The 13,114-nt window shown below is 54.9% G+C and overlaps 2 protein-coding genes across 4 annotated transcripts; one reads left to right on the forward strand and one right to left on the reverse strand.

Annotated features, from left to right (window-relative positions):
* Positions 1-2,728: 2,728 nt before the first annotated feature.
* Positions 2,729-7,180, forward strand: Asic3 (acid sensing ion channel subunit 3). Of its 2 annotated transcripts, none has more exons than XM_076566693.1 (11): positions 2,729-3,393; positions 4,789-4,939; positions 5,176-5,303; positions 5,461-5,656; positions 5,741-5,797; positions 5,886-6,033; positions 6,312-6,403; positions 6,482-6,561; positions 6,656-6,727; positions 6,827-6,885; positions 6,985-7,180. In XM_076566693.1, the coding sequence occupies exons 1-11, from the start codon at positions 2,857-2,859 to the stop codon at positions 7,169-7,171; spliced, it is 1,707 nt and encodes a 568-aa protein (XP_076422808.1). In that variant the 5' UTR covers positions 2,729-2,856; the 3' UTR covers positions 7,172-7,180. The 2 variants fall into 2 exon arrangements, with proteins under 2 accessions (XP_076422808.1, XP_006996404.1); XM_006996342.3 differs by having other exon boundaries at positions 7,005-7,180.
* Positions 7,181-8,586: 1,406 nt separating this feature from the next.
* On the reverse strand, positions 8,587-13,113 carry Cdk5 (cyclin dependent kinase 5). 2 transcript variants are annotated; one of them, XM_006996344.4, is made up of 12 exons: positions 12,973-13,113; positions 12,319-12,407; positions 12,173-12,240; positions 12,014-12,074; positions 11,852-11,908; positions 10,420-10,515; positions 10,196-10,270; positions 9,943-10,039; positions 9,694-9,763; positions 9,190-9,250; positions 9,006-9,086; positions 8,587-8,867 (listed from the first exon to the last, which is right to left on the reverse strand). In XM_006996344.4, exons 1-12 carry the CDS (start codon positions 13,007-13,009, stop codon positions 8,781-8,783), a joined length of 879 nt encoding a protein of 292 aa, XP_006996406.1. In that variant the 5' UTR covers positions 13,010-13,113; the 3' UTR covers positions 8,587-8,780. The 2 variants fall into 2 exon arrangements, with proteins under 2 accessions (XP_006996406.1, XP_076422807.1); XM_076566692.1 differs by lacking the exons at positions 9,694-9,763; positions 9,943-10,039 and having other exon boundaries at positions 9,190-9,291; positions 12,973-13,102.
* Between the last annotated feature and the right edge of the window lies 1 nt (position 13,114).

Raw genomic sequence — 13,114 nt, forward strand, 5'->3', positions numbered from 1 at the left:
CAACTACATCCAGGTTGTAGGACTCTGTGCAGACCAGCGAACCATCAGGGGAGAGGTGCTGTAACTTCATGGCCAGACAAGCATTTTGTACTTTTCATGTGGCGAAGGATAATAGTCTTTCAGGAATGATGGGCACATAATGCAAGAAACAGCTGCTATCGGAGGCCAGCGTAGGAAACACCGTGGCTCGGGTGAGTGCAGAAGCTGAGGTAGGACTTGGGGTCAGGACCATACACTGCTGTGAGGACAAGGAACCCCAGAACTCTAGTCCAGAGTGCCCTGATTTAGTATCTGTAGTGACAGCCCTGGGAGCTGAGTTCTGGGTGGCTTCAGTTGCCTGGCCACTGTGCCCCCCATTCCTACCAAGTACAGCTTAGAGCAAAGCCTCTGCTTTCCATAGCAACGCCTCTGTCTGGCCCTACCCTTGGTCCCAGTGGGACATAAAATCTCCCTCACCAAGCAGTCAGCCAACAGAGTGTGCTCAACATCGTGCACAGTCACCCAGCTGGCAGTGTATACGTCAGCTGGTGTGATTCTCAGCCCCCTGAGGGCCACAGGACGGCTGCTCACCAGGGAATGGGACCCTGTGGCCAATGGCTGGTGACCCTACCTGTCACCCTGGCCTGGCTCTGCCAGCTCCTTCATAGAGACCAGCAGCTTATCTGGGCTTGCTCTTGAAAGCCTCTTGCAAGAATTAAGTGGGACACTTCGTAAGGATGCCCTTTAAGGCCACAGTGCTGTAGCCCCAGAAAGTGGTCACATCTGTGCCACAAGCCAGCCTATGCCACAAGCTTGGGACAGTTTCTGAGACTGTGAGCCCTGAGTGCTTGCTAGGACCAGTGTACATACAGTCAGAGGCAGCACACTGTGACTGATTGATGGGTGGAACTATGTCCCCACCACTCAAGGCCAGAAGCCACCAGAAGGAATCTGGTCTCCGGTACTTTTCAAAGACACAAGACAAGTACAATTCTGGGGCCAAGGAGAAACACCTGCCACCAAACCTAAGGACCTGAGTTCAGTCCCCCAAGACTCAGGTGGTGGATGAGAAACTCCCACAGGTTATCCTCTACCCTCCACACACTATGACACACACACCCAATAAACAATAAGTAAAACATTAGAGGAAACTGTAAATGGTGGATCCATCTGATTACTCTTGAGCATACAAAGGTTTTGCCCAATTCCCAGGTACATGAGGGTACAGATTAGAGTTTACCCGGTACGGAACACGACAGTGACAAGAACCAGGCCTTGCAGGCCCCTGTTCAGATGCCCTTGGGCTCCTGGCCCCTCGTGTCTGAGTTCCTTGTACTCTTCCAAACCCTCTAGCACTTCGCTTGTGCATGGCTCCTCCACCCCTGCAGCAGCACACGCACCCCACCCCTGCAGCAGCACACACACCCCACCCCTGCAGCTCTACCCTCATCTTCCCCTCTGAATTCCTGGAAGCAGCTCCATGCCTCAGATCCCATGCTGCCTTTGCCCTATGGCAGGGCGCAGGGAGATGATTCAAGGTCCTGGAATACCCTCCAGGTGTACTCCCTGACCAAGGCTAATGGGAGCGCAAACCGGTGTAACAGCTATTAGAGTGGGGGTGGGGGACCTGGTCACAGCTATCAAATTAGTAAGGCAGTGGCCTCAAACCAGAAACTCGGTTTCAGGGGGGTTGTGACATTGATAGCAAAGCTGGGATTGAAAGGCTGGGATCCTCAGTGGTCATCAGAGAAGACATCACCTCCACAAGATGGCCTAGGACCACTTTCAGAAACGAGGACGCTTTCCACGTGCTGGAGGTCATGATCCCTAGAATCTGTTCATCAAGAGAGAAAGGTGTAAAGTCACAGGGTACCCTGGGTACCCTGGGGGTAGCAAGAGAGCCCATAGTCATTGTGGAGGAAGATAGCCTCACCAACAGGAGGGCCCGAGAATGAGGAGGTAGGGCCTGGGTCACCAGGCATAGGGGTACACTCAGAACACAGAAGGCCATTGGTCCTGTAATGTTGCTAGGATGCTGGGGGCCGAGGCAGAGAAGACCTGCCTGTGCCAAACCTCCCACCACTCTCTGGCTTGGTCAAGAGCCAGGTCCACTTTGCAAACGAACAAAGGACGCCAGGTGAGCTCATGGAAGGGCAGGAGAGGCCAAAGGAGAGAGCGGCTGGACCAAGGATCGGCACTTACCCCTCAGGGCTGGCATTCAGGGGCTGAGACTGGACCAAGGATCGGCACTTACCCCTCAGGGCTGGCATTCAGGGGCTGAGACCGGGAGCCTAAAGGGCCCCAAAGGCACCCCCAACCCCAATGCATATCTGGGCTTCCTTCAAGCCCTACCCAGGGCTGCTGCGGTTTCCTCCTGGCGCCTCTGGTCTCTGACAGCAGAGACTCCCCCCATGCCGCACTAATGGCTCAGCCTGGGGCCCCAGGGACCTTCCCTGCCCCCCCCCCCAGGCTGCTCTGCTGGCCCCAAAACCCCCCTCATGCTGAAACCTAATCCTCTGCAGCAGCTTCAGCTCAGTCCTGCTCTGCAGCCCCAGCCTGCCACTACCTCCTGCGCCCTACCTGGTCTTTACTGCAGAGCCCCAACCTCACGGAGCCAACGCCCGTTCTGGGGAAGGCAGAGCTGGACCGACGACGACGACGAGACGAGACGTTCATCTCATCCAGTCCTACCAGGCCAGTACTTGCACCTCTCCGTCTTGGCTCCTCCCCGCTCTACCTTCTCCTTTTCTCTCCTCCCTCGTCCCCGCTGGGCCACCCGAATCCCATCTCAACCCCCCATTGGTCCTACAAAGCAGCCTCTGTCACTCCTCGGAAGCCCTGTACCCCAGGCAGCAGTCCCTTCTCTGGGCTCTAGCCATGAAACCCCCCTCAGGACTGGAGGAGGCCCGGCGGCGACAGGCCTCAGACATCCGGGTGTTCGCCAGCAGCTGCACCATGCATGGTCTGGGCCACGTCTTTGGCCCCGGAGGCCTGACCCTGCGCCGTGGGCTTTGGGCCACAGCCGTGCTCCTGTCGCTGGCGGCCTTCCTCTACCAAGTGGCTGAGCGCGTGCGCTACTATGGGGAGTTCCACCACAAGACCACCCTAGATGAGCGCGAGAGCCACCAGCTCACCTTCCCAGCCGTCACTCTGTGTAACATCAACCCACTGCGCCGCTCACGCCTCACACCCAACGACTTGCATTGGGCTGGGACGGCGCTGCTGGGCCTGGACCCTGCTGAACACGCAGCCTACCTTCGTGCCCTGGGCCAGCCCCCTGCACCGCCTGGCTTCATGCCCAGTCCCACCTTCGACATGGCACAACTCTACGCCAGAGCCGGCCACTCCCTTGAGGACATGTTGCTGGACTGCCGCTACCGTGGCCAGCCCTGTGGGCCTGAGAACTTCACCGTGGTGAGCCGGCTGCCCCAAGACTCACTGTCTACAATCGCCAGCCTTGTCAGCCCAAGAGTCCCCCCAAAACAGGGAACCTCAACACCCTTTGCCTGGGCATGCCTTCCCTCCTGCCAGCCACAGGCTCTCCACCCATCAAGTCATTCTGTCTAGTTTAGGAAGTGGCATCTGGAGGTTCTCTCCATCTCACACTTACACATTTGTGCACCTGGCCATGCCTCCCAGCAAGGACACCGACCCAAGCGGGCTGCAGGGCCAAGGGCTAGCTGGTGGAGACACTGCCCCTAGGGTAAAAATGCAACATTCTGGGACTATTCTGGGGCAGAAGACCCCCATCTGCTAGGAGAGGATTTTCCTGTGTCTCATCCAAGTTTTGCCACCTAAGAGAGGACAATAATAGATCCATTCCATCTTGTTCCAATTACCCCTGTGGGCTGTGTCCAGGGCTTTGGTGAGAGGCAGAGGAGTTGGAGTGAGGAGGTTTCCTCACTTCGCATATCCATATGTGAGGCTAAGGGCCTTGAGATGTGGGCTTCAGAGTTCTTTCAAGGATGGTGGGAGAACTGCGTGAGACCCGGTATCAAAAAGTCCAAAACATAAAACAAGTATGGTAGTGCACACCTTTAATCCCAGAACCTGGGAAGCAGAGGCAGGAGGAGCCCTGAATTCCAGACCAGCCTCATCCATACAACAACGCAAGTCCCAGGACTACATAGATAGAGAGAATGTGTCTTAAGAAAGAAAGAAAGAAAGAAAGAAAGAAAGAAAGAAAGAAAGAAAGAAAGAAAGAAAGAAAGAAAGGAGGGAGGGAGGGAGGGAGGGAGGGAGGGAGGGAGGGAGGGAGGGAGGGAGGGAGGGAGGGAAGGAAAAAAGAAAGAAAGAAAGAAAGAAAGAAAGAAAGAAAGAAAGAAAGAAAGAAAGAAAGAAAGAAAGAAGAAAAAGGAAGGAAGGAAGGAAGGAAGGAAGGAAGGAAGAAAAGAAAAAGAGAAAGAGAAAGAGAAAGAAAAAACAAGATTCTTAAGATTAGGACAGGTGGAAATTCAGCTAGGTCACCTAGATTTAGTAACCTAGGTCTAGTTCCCACTCCCCACCCCACCCCTGCCCCAGGTACTTAGGTAACACATTGGGTGGGGGGATCCATCCAAGGATTTGTTGTCACTGGGTATGATGGTTCATGCCTGTAATCCCAGCCCTTGGTATTTGGAGGCAGGAGAATCAGGATTTTGAGACCATCTCAGCTACATAGCAAGCACCAGATAAGCCCAGGCTACATGCCCCCGCCCCAAGGGGAAAAAAAAAACCCAACAGCAAAAACAAAGAGAAGGGACTGAAGGAGGGGAGTGCGCCCACACCCAGGGGCCTGTTAAGAGAGGGGCTGTCCCTTTCTGCCCCCAGATCTTCACTCGAATGGGGCAGTGCTACACCTTCAACTCCGGCCTCCACGGGGCAGAGCTGCTCACCACTCCAAAGGGTGGCGCTGGCAATGGCTTGGAGATTATGTTGGATGTACAGCAGGAGGAGTATCTGCCCATCTGGAAGGACATGGGTGAGGGGCACAGGGTCATTTGCCTGTGAGGAGGGATGAGGGTGGAGGTATGCATGAGGCTGGGAAATCACAGAGATCATGGGAAGGAGGAGGCAGGTGTGTAGGGAGGAGCCCCAAAGCACGTCTTCTTGTGAGAAGAGGGAGGGCCGGCTCTTCCAAATCCTGAGGAGAGGGACTGCCACGTGAGTCTCTCCTGGGAGTGGAGTGTCTGGGGCCTTAAAGGCCCCTCCCTGCAGAAGAGACCCCGTTTGAGGTGGGGATCCGAGTGCAGATCCACAGCCAGGAGGAGCCCCCTGCCATTGACCAGCTGGGCTTCGGGGCAGCCCCAGGCCACCAGACTTTTGTGTCCTGCCAGCAGCAACAAGTATGTTGGTTCAACTGCCTGTGCCTCCCACCCTCTCCAAACTCCTACCTCCTCAGAAGACCCTCAGACCCCAAGCCACGGTGCCTCAGCTTGTTCCTGGGGCCCTCACCCCAGCGACCTCTCTTAACCCAGTCTCCTCAACCTTGTCCCTCCACAGCTGAGCTTCCTGCCACCACCCTGGGGTGACTGCAATACTGCATCTGTGGACCCCGACTTTGATCCAGAGCCCTCTGATCCCCTGGGTTCCCCTAACCCCAGCCCCAGCCCTCCTTATAGTTTAATAGGGTGTCGTCTGGCCTGTGAGACCCGCTATGTGGCTCGGAAGTGTGGATGTCGAATGATGCATATGCCTGGTAAGGGGCAGGGGTCTGTTGGGAGTAGGGAATGGGGGTGCCCTAGGGGGCGCTCTCGGGATCCGTTCTCATCTTCTATCCTAGGAAACTCGCCAGTGTGCAGCCCCCAGCAGTACAAGGACTGCGCCAGCCCAGCTCTGGGTAAGGGCACAACCCTTCAGCCTCCCTCCCGTTGATCCCAACCCTCTGGCCGAGTGGTCCTGACCCCTGCTTTGCGGCCTGCCTGCAGATGCCATGCTGCGAAAGGACGCGTGTGTCTGTCCCAATCCGTGCGCCATCACGCGCTACGCCAAGGAGCTCTCCATGGTGCGGATTCCTAGCCGCGCTTCAGCTCGCTACCTGGCCCAGAAATACAACCGCAGCGAGACCTATATCGCGTGAGCGAGTGGTGGAAGCGAGACTGGAGGCACCGTGCCTGTGACGGGGCGGGGTGGGGGTGGGGGCCTCCGAGCAGGAGCCCTGCACACAGCCTAGGATGGATTCATCTCCACATCATAATCGGTTCTGGGACTCTGGGCAAGCTGCTTAAACTTTCTGACTTGGGGGATGAGAATAACCCAAGGTTCTTGAGCATAACCCAGAGCACCCACCCACACCTACTTCCAGCTGGTGCCAGGTGGTGTCCAGCAAGCAATTCGGGCTTCTTCTCCTCCAGGGAGAACGTTCTGGTTCTGGACATCTTCTTTGAGGCCCTCAACTATGAGACAGTGGAGCAGAAGGCTGCCTATGAAGTGTCGGAGCTGCTGGGTGTGTATGGAGAGCCTGGGTCTGCAGAGGTGTGGATAGGGCGGGTGACTGTGAGCTGACAGCACTCTGCCTCCACAGGAGACATTGGGGGACAGATGGGACTGTTTATTGGAGCCAGCCTGCTTACCATCCTCGAGATCCTTGACTACCTCTGCGAGGTGGGACAGAACCACAGACATGATGGGGAGGGATTGGGCCACCAGTGTCCAGGGAGGTGGATGCTGGCCACCTACTCCTGCCACTTGCCCCCAGGTTTTCCGAGACAGAGTCCTGGGGTATTTCTGGAACAGAAGGGGCTCTCAAAGACGCTCTGGCAGTACTCTGGTAATAGTCCCCTTGCCCTCCCCCACCCCTAGCATCATCTGGTCCAGGAGCTATGTGCAGCCATCTTGGCTGGTCTCCACCTTCTCCCTCTTCCCACAGCTTCAGGAAGGGTTGAATGGCCATCGAACACACGTTCCCCACCTCAGCCTGGGCCCCAGGTAATATGAGACATGCCCCGTAAGGTCGAGGGGCAGGAGGTCAAGAGGAGGACACTCAGGTCTCTCTAGGGCGGAAGAGGTGGAAGGGCCCTGCCCCAGTGCTGTGGCTTGTCCCGCAGGCCTGCCACCCCTCCCTCTGCTGTCACCAAGACACTCTCTGCCTCCCACCGGACCTGTTACCTCGTCACAAGGCTCTAGACCTGCTGTGACCACGCGGCTGCACCGTGACATCCTGGGCATGTCCAGTCTGTCCATCTTTGCTGTCTTCACCCTAATAAAGCTCTAGTGCATGTGCCTCAGGTGTTTGCCTTACAGACCAGACATTAGCAGAGTCAATGCCAGCCTCCCCACCTCCATCCACTATCCAGTTGGGACCTGGTCCCCAGTTAGGCTTTACAGCTCTCTGGGGGGGGGGGGGAATTTAAAAAGAAGATCAATCAATTGCACCTTCATGTTAACGAGCTTATCAAACCCATTTTAATTTTTTTGATTTTTTTTTTTTTTTTTTGAGTAATGGGGACTGGGCCCAGGGTCTGGAGGACTCCTGCTCTGCAAGTGTTCTCCCCCAGAAGTACACCCCATCACTGTTGTTCTTCTGAAGCAGGGTCTCATCTACTTCAGGCTGGGGGTGAACTGGGCAGCCAAGGATGATCCTGATCTCCTAGCCTTTCTGCCCACACCTCTCAGATGTTGAGATTAGAGGCACGTACCACCACGTTTGGCTTCCCAGCCCTTTTTGTATCTTGTTTATTTAGAAACAGAGTCTCACTAAATTGTCCAGATTGACCCTGCACTCTGCTGCCCACACTGGCCTTGCGGCTCTCCTGCCTCAGGCTTGTTGGTAGCTTGGAAGACAGGCCTGTACCCCCAGGCCTACCTCCCAGCAGTATCTAAGAAGGCAGTCTCTCCATGCCCAGAGCTCAGATGTGATGGTCCACGGCGAGTAGTCGCTGTACCAAGAGTGTAGAGCCAGAACGGGGTTCTAACTAGCTCAGCGAGAAGGCGGAGGTGGCTGGTTTACACTAGCGGTCTCTGTCCTGCCTGCGCACGCAGGTCACGCTATGGGAAAGTTCTCGCCTTTCCCACCTCTCCGCAAGAGCTGACAGCCTGCTTGAGACAATGGCACTGAAAGCGCCCTGCCTTTCCCTTCCTGCCCAGAGGGCACCACTGGACCTCTGCCTCAGCTCCAGTCTTCTTTCACTGTACCCCAACCACTGGAAAACTGGCAAACGGGGCCTGAGAAGGGCTGTTCTTTTGAAAGAGACCCTACACAGCTCCGAGTTTCTCCTGCCCCAGCCGACAACTCCCAAGTGTGAAAACAGAGGTGGAGGGCGCTCTATACAGAAATGTGGAGACACCCATAGAGAGGCCCGGCCCATTCTCCCCATTCTGGTGGAGGCTCGCTCAACTTTGCACTCAGGCCAGCGGCGTCCGACCTCAGAACTGTTACCTGGCCTTTCTAAGCAGAAGAGAAAAGTGTGCAGGAGTATGTGGGCCTGCATGTGGAGACAGAGCTGCCACGATACAATCAAAAGGGTGGGGATCACGGCCTCCTGTCCCCAGTCTCATGACATGTAAAGAGGCAGAGCAGACAGGGAGCAGCTCGTTGCCCGAGCTGTAGGCAGGGTCACAGAGGGTGGTAAGTCAGAGCAGGGGTCCCCCGCCACCCTTCAGAGCCACCCCACCACCATATCAGCAGACTGTGGGAAAGGAGCCAATTTATGAAATTAAATAAAGTCCACGGAGGGAGTGAAAACCAGGGGCCAGGGTGACTGTACCCTGGCTGGGCCCAGCACAGCTGGTGCTCAGGATGCCCCACACCCCACTTTTCCACCCTCCTGTGAGGGGGGCTTAAATAGACCAGGCCCCAGCCTGGCCGCCAGGGGTCAGAGAGCCTAGGGGGGACAGAAGTCGGAGAAGTAGGGGTGCTGCAAGGCCTCCTCTGCCGAGATGCGCTGCACAGGGTTGCATTTCAGGAGGTTCTGCGGGGGGAAGACAGGCAGAGGCCGAGCTCAGACCAGAACGACCCGCCATCGTCTTGTCCCTCGGGGCAAGCTCCACAACCCCCAGTTTCTTGGGCAGGCAAATGCCCCCATCTGCTCCTGCCCCCAGGCACCTACCTGCAACAGGTCTCTCCCCGTGGCATTGAGCTTGGGTACGACGTTCACCAAGGACGTTGTGGCCGGGTACATTGGGTAGGGCTGCAGAGGAGGGCCGGGCAGAGTCAGGCCAGAGGCATGGAGCACAGAGTTGGAAAACAAAAGGGACCTCTGATAAACCAAGACCTCCCACAGCCAGTCATACCTTATAGTCCGGCAGCTTGGTCATGGCGGGCCACTGCTCCTCGGTCGGTGTTCCTAGCAGTGTGTCCATGTGGTCAAGGGTCACTTGTGGGCAGGGTTGCGTCTACACCTCAGGGACAAGGGGGAGGATTCCTCACTCCTGCCTGCCCTTCTCTCACACCATCTTACTCTATCCCCCAGCCCAGCCTGAGATGAACCCCATTTTTATGGTGTTTACAGTGGACCAGGAAAATCCAACCCCTGGTGCTGGCGGTCCTAACAGACAGTCATTTTTTTCTCCACGAACCCCTTCTCCTTTATCCTGAGGCCCACTGGAGAGACTTCTAATGACCTCATCAGATGTGCCATCCTCACCACCAGGCCACATCTCTCCACAGTGTGACCCCACGCAAGGACAATATGGAGGGTAAGCAATGGCTACCTCTCACGCCTGCTCTACGCTCCATGCCCACTCCCTTTCTACAAAGAGGTGAAGGAGAGTGGACTAAGGGCCCTGGAAGGATATCGAAAGATCCTCTTCAGCTGGTCATCCACATCATTGCCAGGGAAGAGAGGCCGCCCCGCATTAGCCAGCTCTGAGAAGAAAACAGGGATAAAACAGAGCACATGAAGGACCCATCATTCTGAGGTGCCCCTGTGCCTTCCAGTCCCAGCCCCAAGAACCCCTCTCCCTTCCCTCACAAAAGATCCTCCAGACCCTACTTGTTAACCCAACTGGGAAAGAAAGTGCCTCTGCAGAACCCCAATGTGTCACCTGCAAAGATGCAGCCGGCTGACCACATGTCGATGGACGTGGAGTACAGCTTGGCCCCAAAGAGGACATCCGGTGGGCGGTACCACAGCGTGACCACCTGGAGAAGACCCCACCCACAGGGACCCCCCCTCCCACTTAGAGAGCTGGAAGGAGGTCCAGGAGGCGGCTCAAAGAGCAGAGGAAACAATGTGGTGTAGAGAAGCCACTGGGGGACTCCCTCCCTTCAACCTCACATACCACATCCCAGGCTCACCTCAGCAGAGTAGCAGCGGACTGGGATACCAAAGGCGCGAGCCAGGCCAAAATCAGCCAATTTCAACTCCCCATTCTGAGGGGAGATAACACAAAGAGGACATGGAGAAGACTTTTAAATGGTTTAGGGCAGGCTCCAGCTTCCTTCGCCCCATCCTACTCTCTCAATGCTCCCCATCCCGGACTCAGCTTCTGTATTCTCGCTCCCTGTTCCCAGAGCAATACCCTGTTTATGAGCAGGTTCTGGGGCTTCAGGTCCCTATGCAGCACGTTGCGGCTGTGACAGAATCCCAGGCCTTTCAGCAGCTGGAAGAGGAATGACTGGGGAGAAGCAAAGAAGAAGGAGTCAGACCCACTGTGCCCTATAAGCTGTAGGACTTGGGGCAAGTCAAGAGGTCCATCCAATTACTCTGTAATTTAGTGTGTGTGTGTGTGTGTGTGTGTGTGTGACTGTGTGTGTGTGTGTGTGTGTGTGTGTGTGTGTACACGTGTGTGTGTCTGTGTCTGTGTCTGTGTTTGTGTGTGCCTGTGTGTGTGCCTGTGGAGGCCAAAAGAAGGGGTAGGATCTCCTGGAACTGGAGTTACAGGTAGTCGTGAGCTACCCAATGTGAATACTGGGAACAGAATTCTCTGAAAGAGCAGCAAGTGCTCTTAACAACTGAACTGTCTTTTCAGCCTTTCATCTAGTTACTTTAGAGAATCTGCTTTGCATGCACTAGGTAGCAGCCATACAACAGTAACCAAGTTTTCCTTGCGCCTCACACTTTCTGGACTGATAAGTTGGTGAGCCTTCCTGCATCTTCAGTCCATGCTGGTCTCTCATACAAGGCTGCAATTTAGCACACGCACGCGCATGCACACGCACACACACACACACACACACACCATGACCATCAACACAAAAACAAAGCTATAGTATTACTCAGGATCTGATTCCCTTGGAAGCTGGGCCAGTGCACTTGGTCTTGGGCCTAGCATAGTGACTGATACAAGGCAAAACCTACAGCAAATATTTGATTCGTTGGCCTCTCTCTCTCACTCTATCTCTCTTTCCTCTTAAGATTTACTTTATTTTTAAATTATGTATGTATGTATGTATGTGGGGGAGTGGTATGTGAATGCAGGTGCCTTTGGTTGCCAAAAGTGGGTACTGGATCCCCTGGATCTGGAGTTACAGGTGGTTGTGAGCTACCTCATGTGGGTGCTGGGAATTGAACTCACATCATCTGCAAGAGTAGTATGTGTTAACTGCCATCTCTCCAATCTCCTCTTTTCTTTCCTTTTTTCTTGCTTGTTTTTGCTCTGATATTTGAGACAAGGCCCTGCCATGTAGCTCAGGCTGGTCTTGAACTTGAGATCCTCCTACCTCAGACTTCTGAGTGCTAAAGTTAGAAGTGTGTGCTACTATGCAGGGCTGGTTTTTGTTAAATGCATGAGATATTTCTCATGTGTCTCATCTTTTGAGTGCAAATGACATCATTGAAATCAGATACTGTGCAAGTCAAAGGAAACCACATAAAAATGTTCACCAGGACTAGTAGCCCTTGGAGGGCAGAAACAGGTTTTCTCTGGTACTCCAGGACCACAACCTGTTACTCAAGCAGTATTGATAGATAGCACACCCAGGAGATGAATCCCTAGACACTTCTCCCCTTACCTTCACAATCTCAGGGTCCAGGTCACCATTGCAGCTGTCAAAATATTTCTTCAGGTCCTAAATAGAGATGAGGGTGTGGAGAAGAAGACAGAGTTCAGCCTTGGTCTGGACTCCTATACCCTCCCTTGATAACTAATCCCACCCCCCCAGCCCCTCTTTCACCTGATCACAGAACTCAAAAACCAACGTCAGCTTCTTGTCACTATGCAGGACATCATGAAGCCTAGAGAGAATGAAAGGCTCAGCCAGATCCCAGTACCTCTAGCATCCCAATACAGCCTAGTCTACTGAGGAGGTTCTATCTCCTCCAACAGACCTCACCTAACAATGTTTTTGTGCTTCAGTTCCTTGAGTAGACAGATCTCCCGGAGGGCTGAACTTGGCACACCCTACAACATGCAAGGAGACAGTAGTCACAGCCCACCCAAAATAGGCCTTATACCCCTCCCCCCACGCCTCAGTCCTACCTCATCGTCATCATCCAGCCTGACACGCTTCAGAGCCACAATCTCATGGGTTTCCCGGTTTTTGGCCTTGAACACAGTTCCATAGGTGCCTAGGGGAAGGTCGGGGGTGAGGGAGAGGATCCTTCTCAACATCTTAGTATGTAAGGGCAAGTTTTCAGGTGAAGGTTAGTATGGAGTAGTTTTGTGAGTGAGGATGCCAAGGCGAAGGTGCCTAAAAAAGCTCAAGGCTCCAGAGGCAGGGGGAATCTGCCATAAGCTCAGAGGGTGGGGGGTGGGGTCGGGAAGTAGCGAGGAGTCATCTAGCAGAGCAGTGAAGGCCTGCAAAAATGTTAAGGTTGGAGGTCCTGCATTTTGAAGCAGGGGTTCCAGGTGAGGGTTGCAAGTGATGCTGAGGCTAGGGATGAGAAATGCAGGAAGTGCCGCGGCTAGGAAGATCGGTCCACAGAGACTGCTAACGCTAAGAGCAAGGGTTTGCCGCAGATGGTAACACAGGGAGAAGGGTTGGTGTCTGCACCGAGTGTTGGGCTCAGCGGCCAGGGCTTTTGCCCAGTGCTGAGGTCGGAGCCTGCAAGTATAGCTGACGGTAAGGGAGCTGGGACTGCAAGCAGGGTCTTCAGAAAAGGACCTTGCAGGAACATCTCGTGGTTCCATTACCTTCCCCAATCTTCTCCAGTTTCTCGTATTTCTGCATCGCAGCGGCCGCGGGGACCCCTGCGGGCCCTCGGTTCTAAGACTCCCGGCCCCGGCGTTGCAGAGGAGGTGGTACCCACAGCTCCAGCCCCGCCCACCCGCTCCC

The sequence above is a fragment of the Peromyscus maniculatus genome, chromosome 3, assembly GCF_049852395.1.
Source record: "Peromyscus maniculatus bairdii isolate BWxNUB_F1_BW_parent chromosome 3, HU_Pman_BW_mat_3.1, whole genome shotgun sequence".
NCBI lineage: Eukaryota > Metazoa > Chordata > Mammalia > Rodentia > Cricetidae > Peromyscus > Peromyscus maniculatus.

Excerpts from the sequence above, each read along its gene's own strand:
- Asic3 (XM_076566693.1), top strand. The coding sequence starts at position 2,857 with ATGAAACCCCCCTCAGGACTGGAGGAGGCCCGGCGGCGACAGGCCTCA. Across the intron at positions 6,404-6,481 it reads TGAAGTGTCGGAGCTGCTGG|GAGACATTGGGGGACAGATG; the intron begins GTGTGTATGGAG and ends CTGCCTCCACAG. Across the intron at positions 6,728-6,826 it reads GACGCTCTGGCAGTACTCTG|CTTCAGGAAGGGTTGAATGG; the intron begins GTAATAGTCCCC and ends CTCTTCCCACAG.
- Cdk5 (XM_006996344.4), bottom strand. The coding sequence starts at position 13,009 with ATGCAGAAATACGAGAAACTGGAGAAGATTGGGGAAG. Across the intron at positions 12,075-12,172 it reads AAGCACAAAAACATTGTTAG|GCTTCATGATGTCCTGCATA; the intron begins GTGAGGTCTGTT and ends CATTCTCTCTAG. Across the intron at positions 10,040-10,195 it reads TCCGCTGCTACTCTGCTGAG|GTGGTCACGCTGTGGTACCG; the intron begins GTGAGCCTGGGA and ends GGTCTTCTCCAG.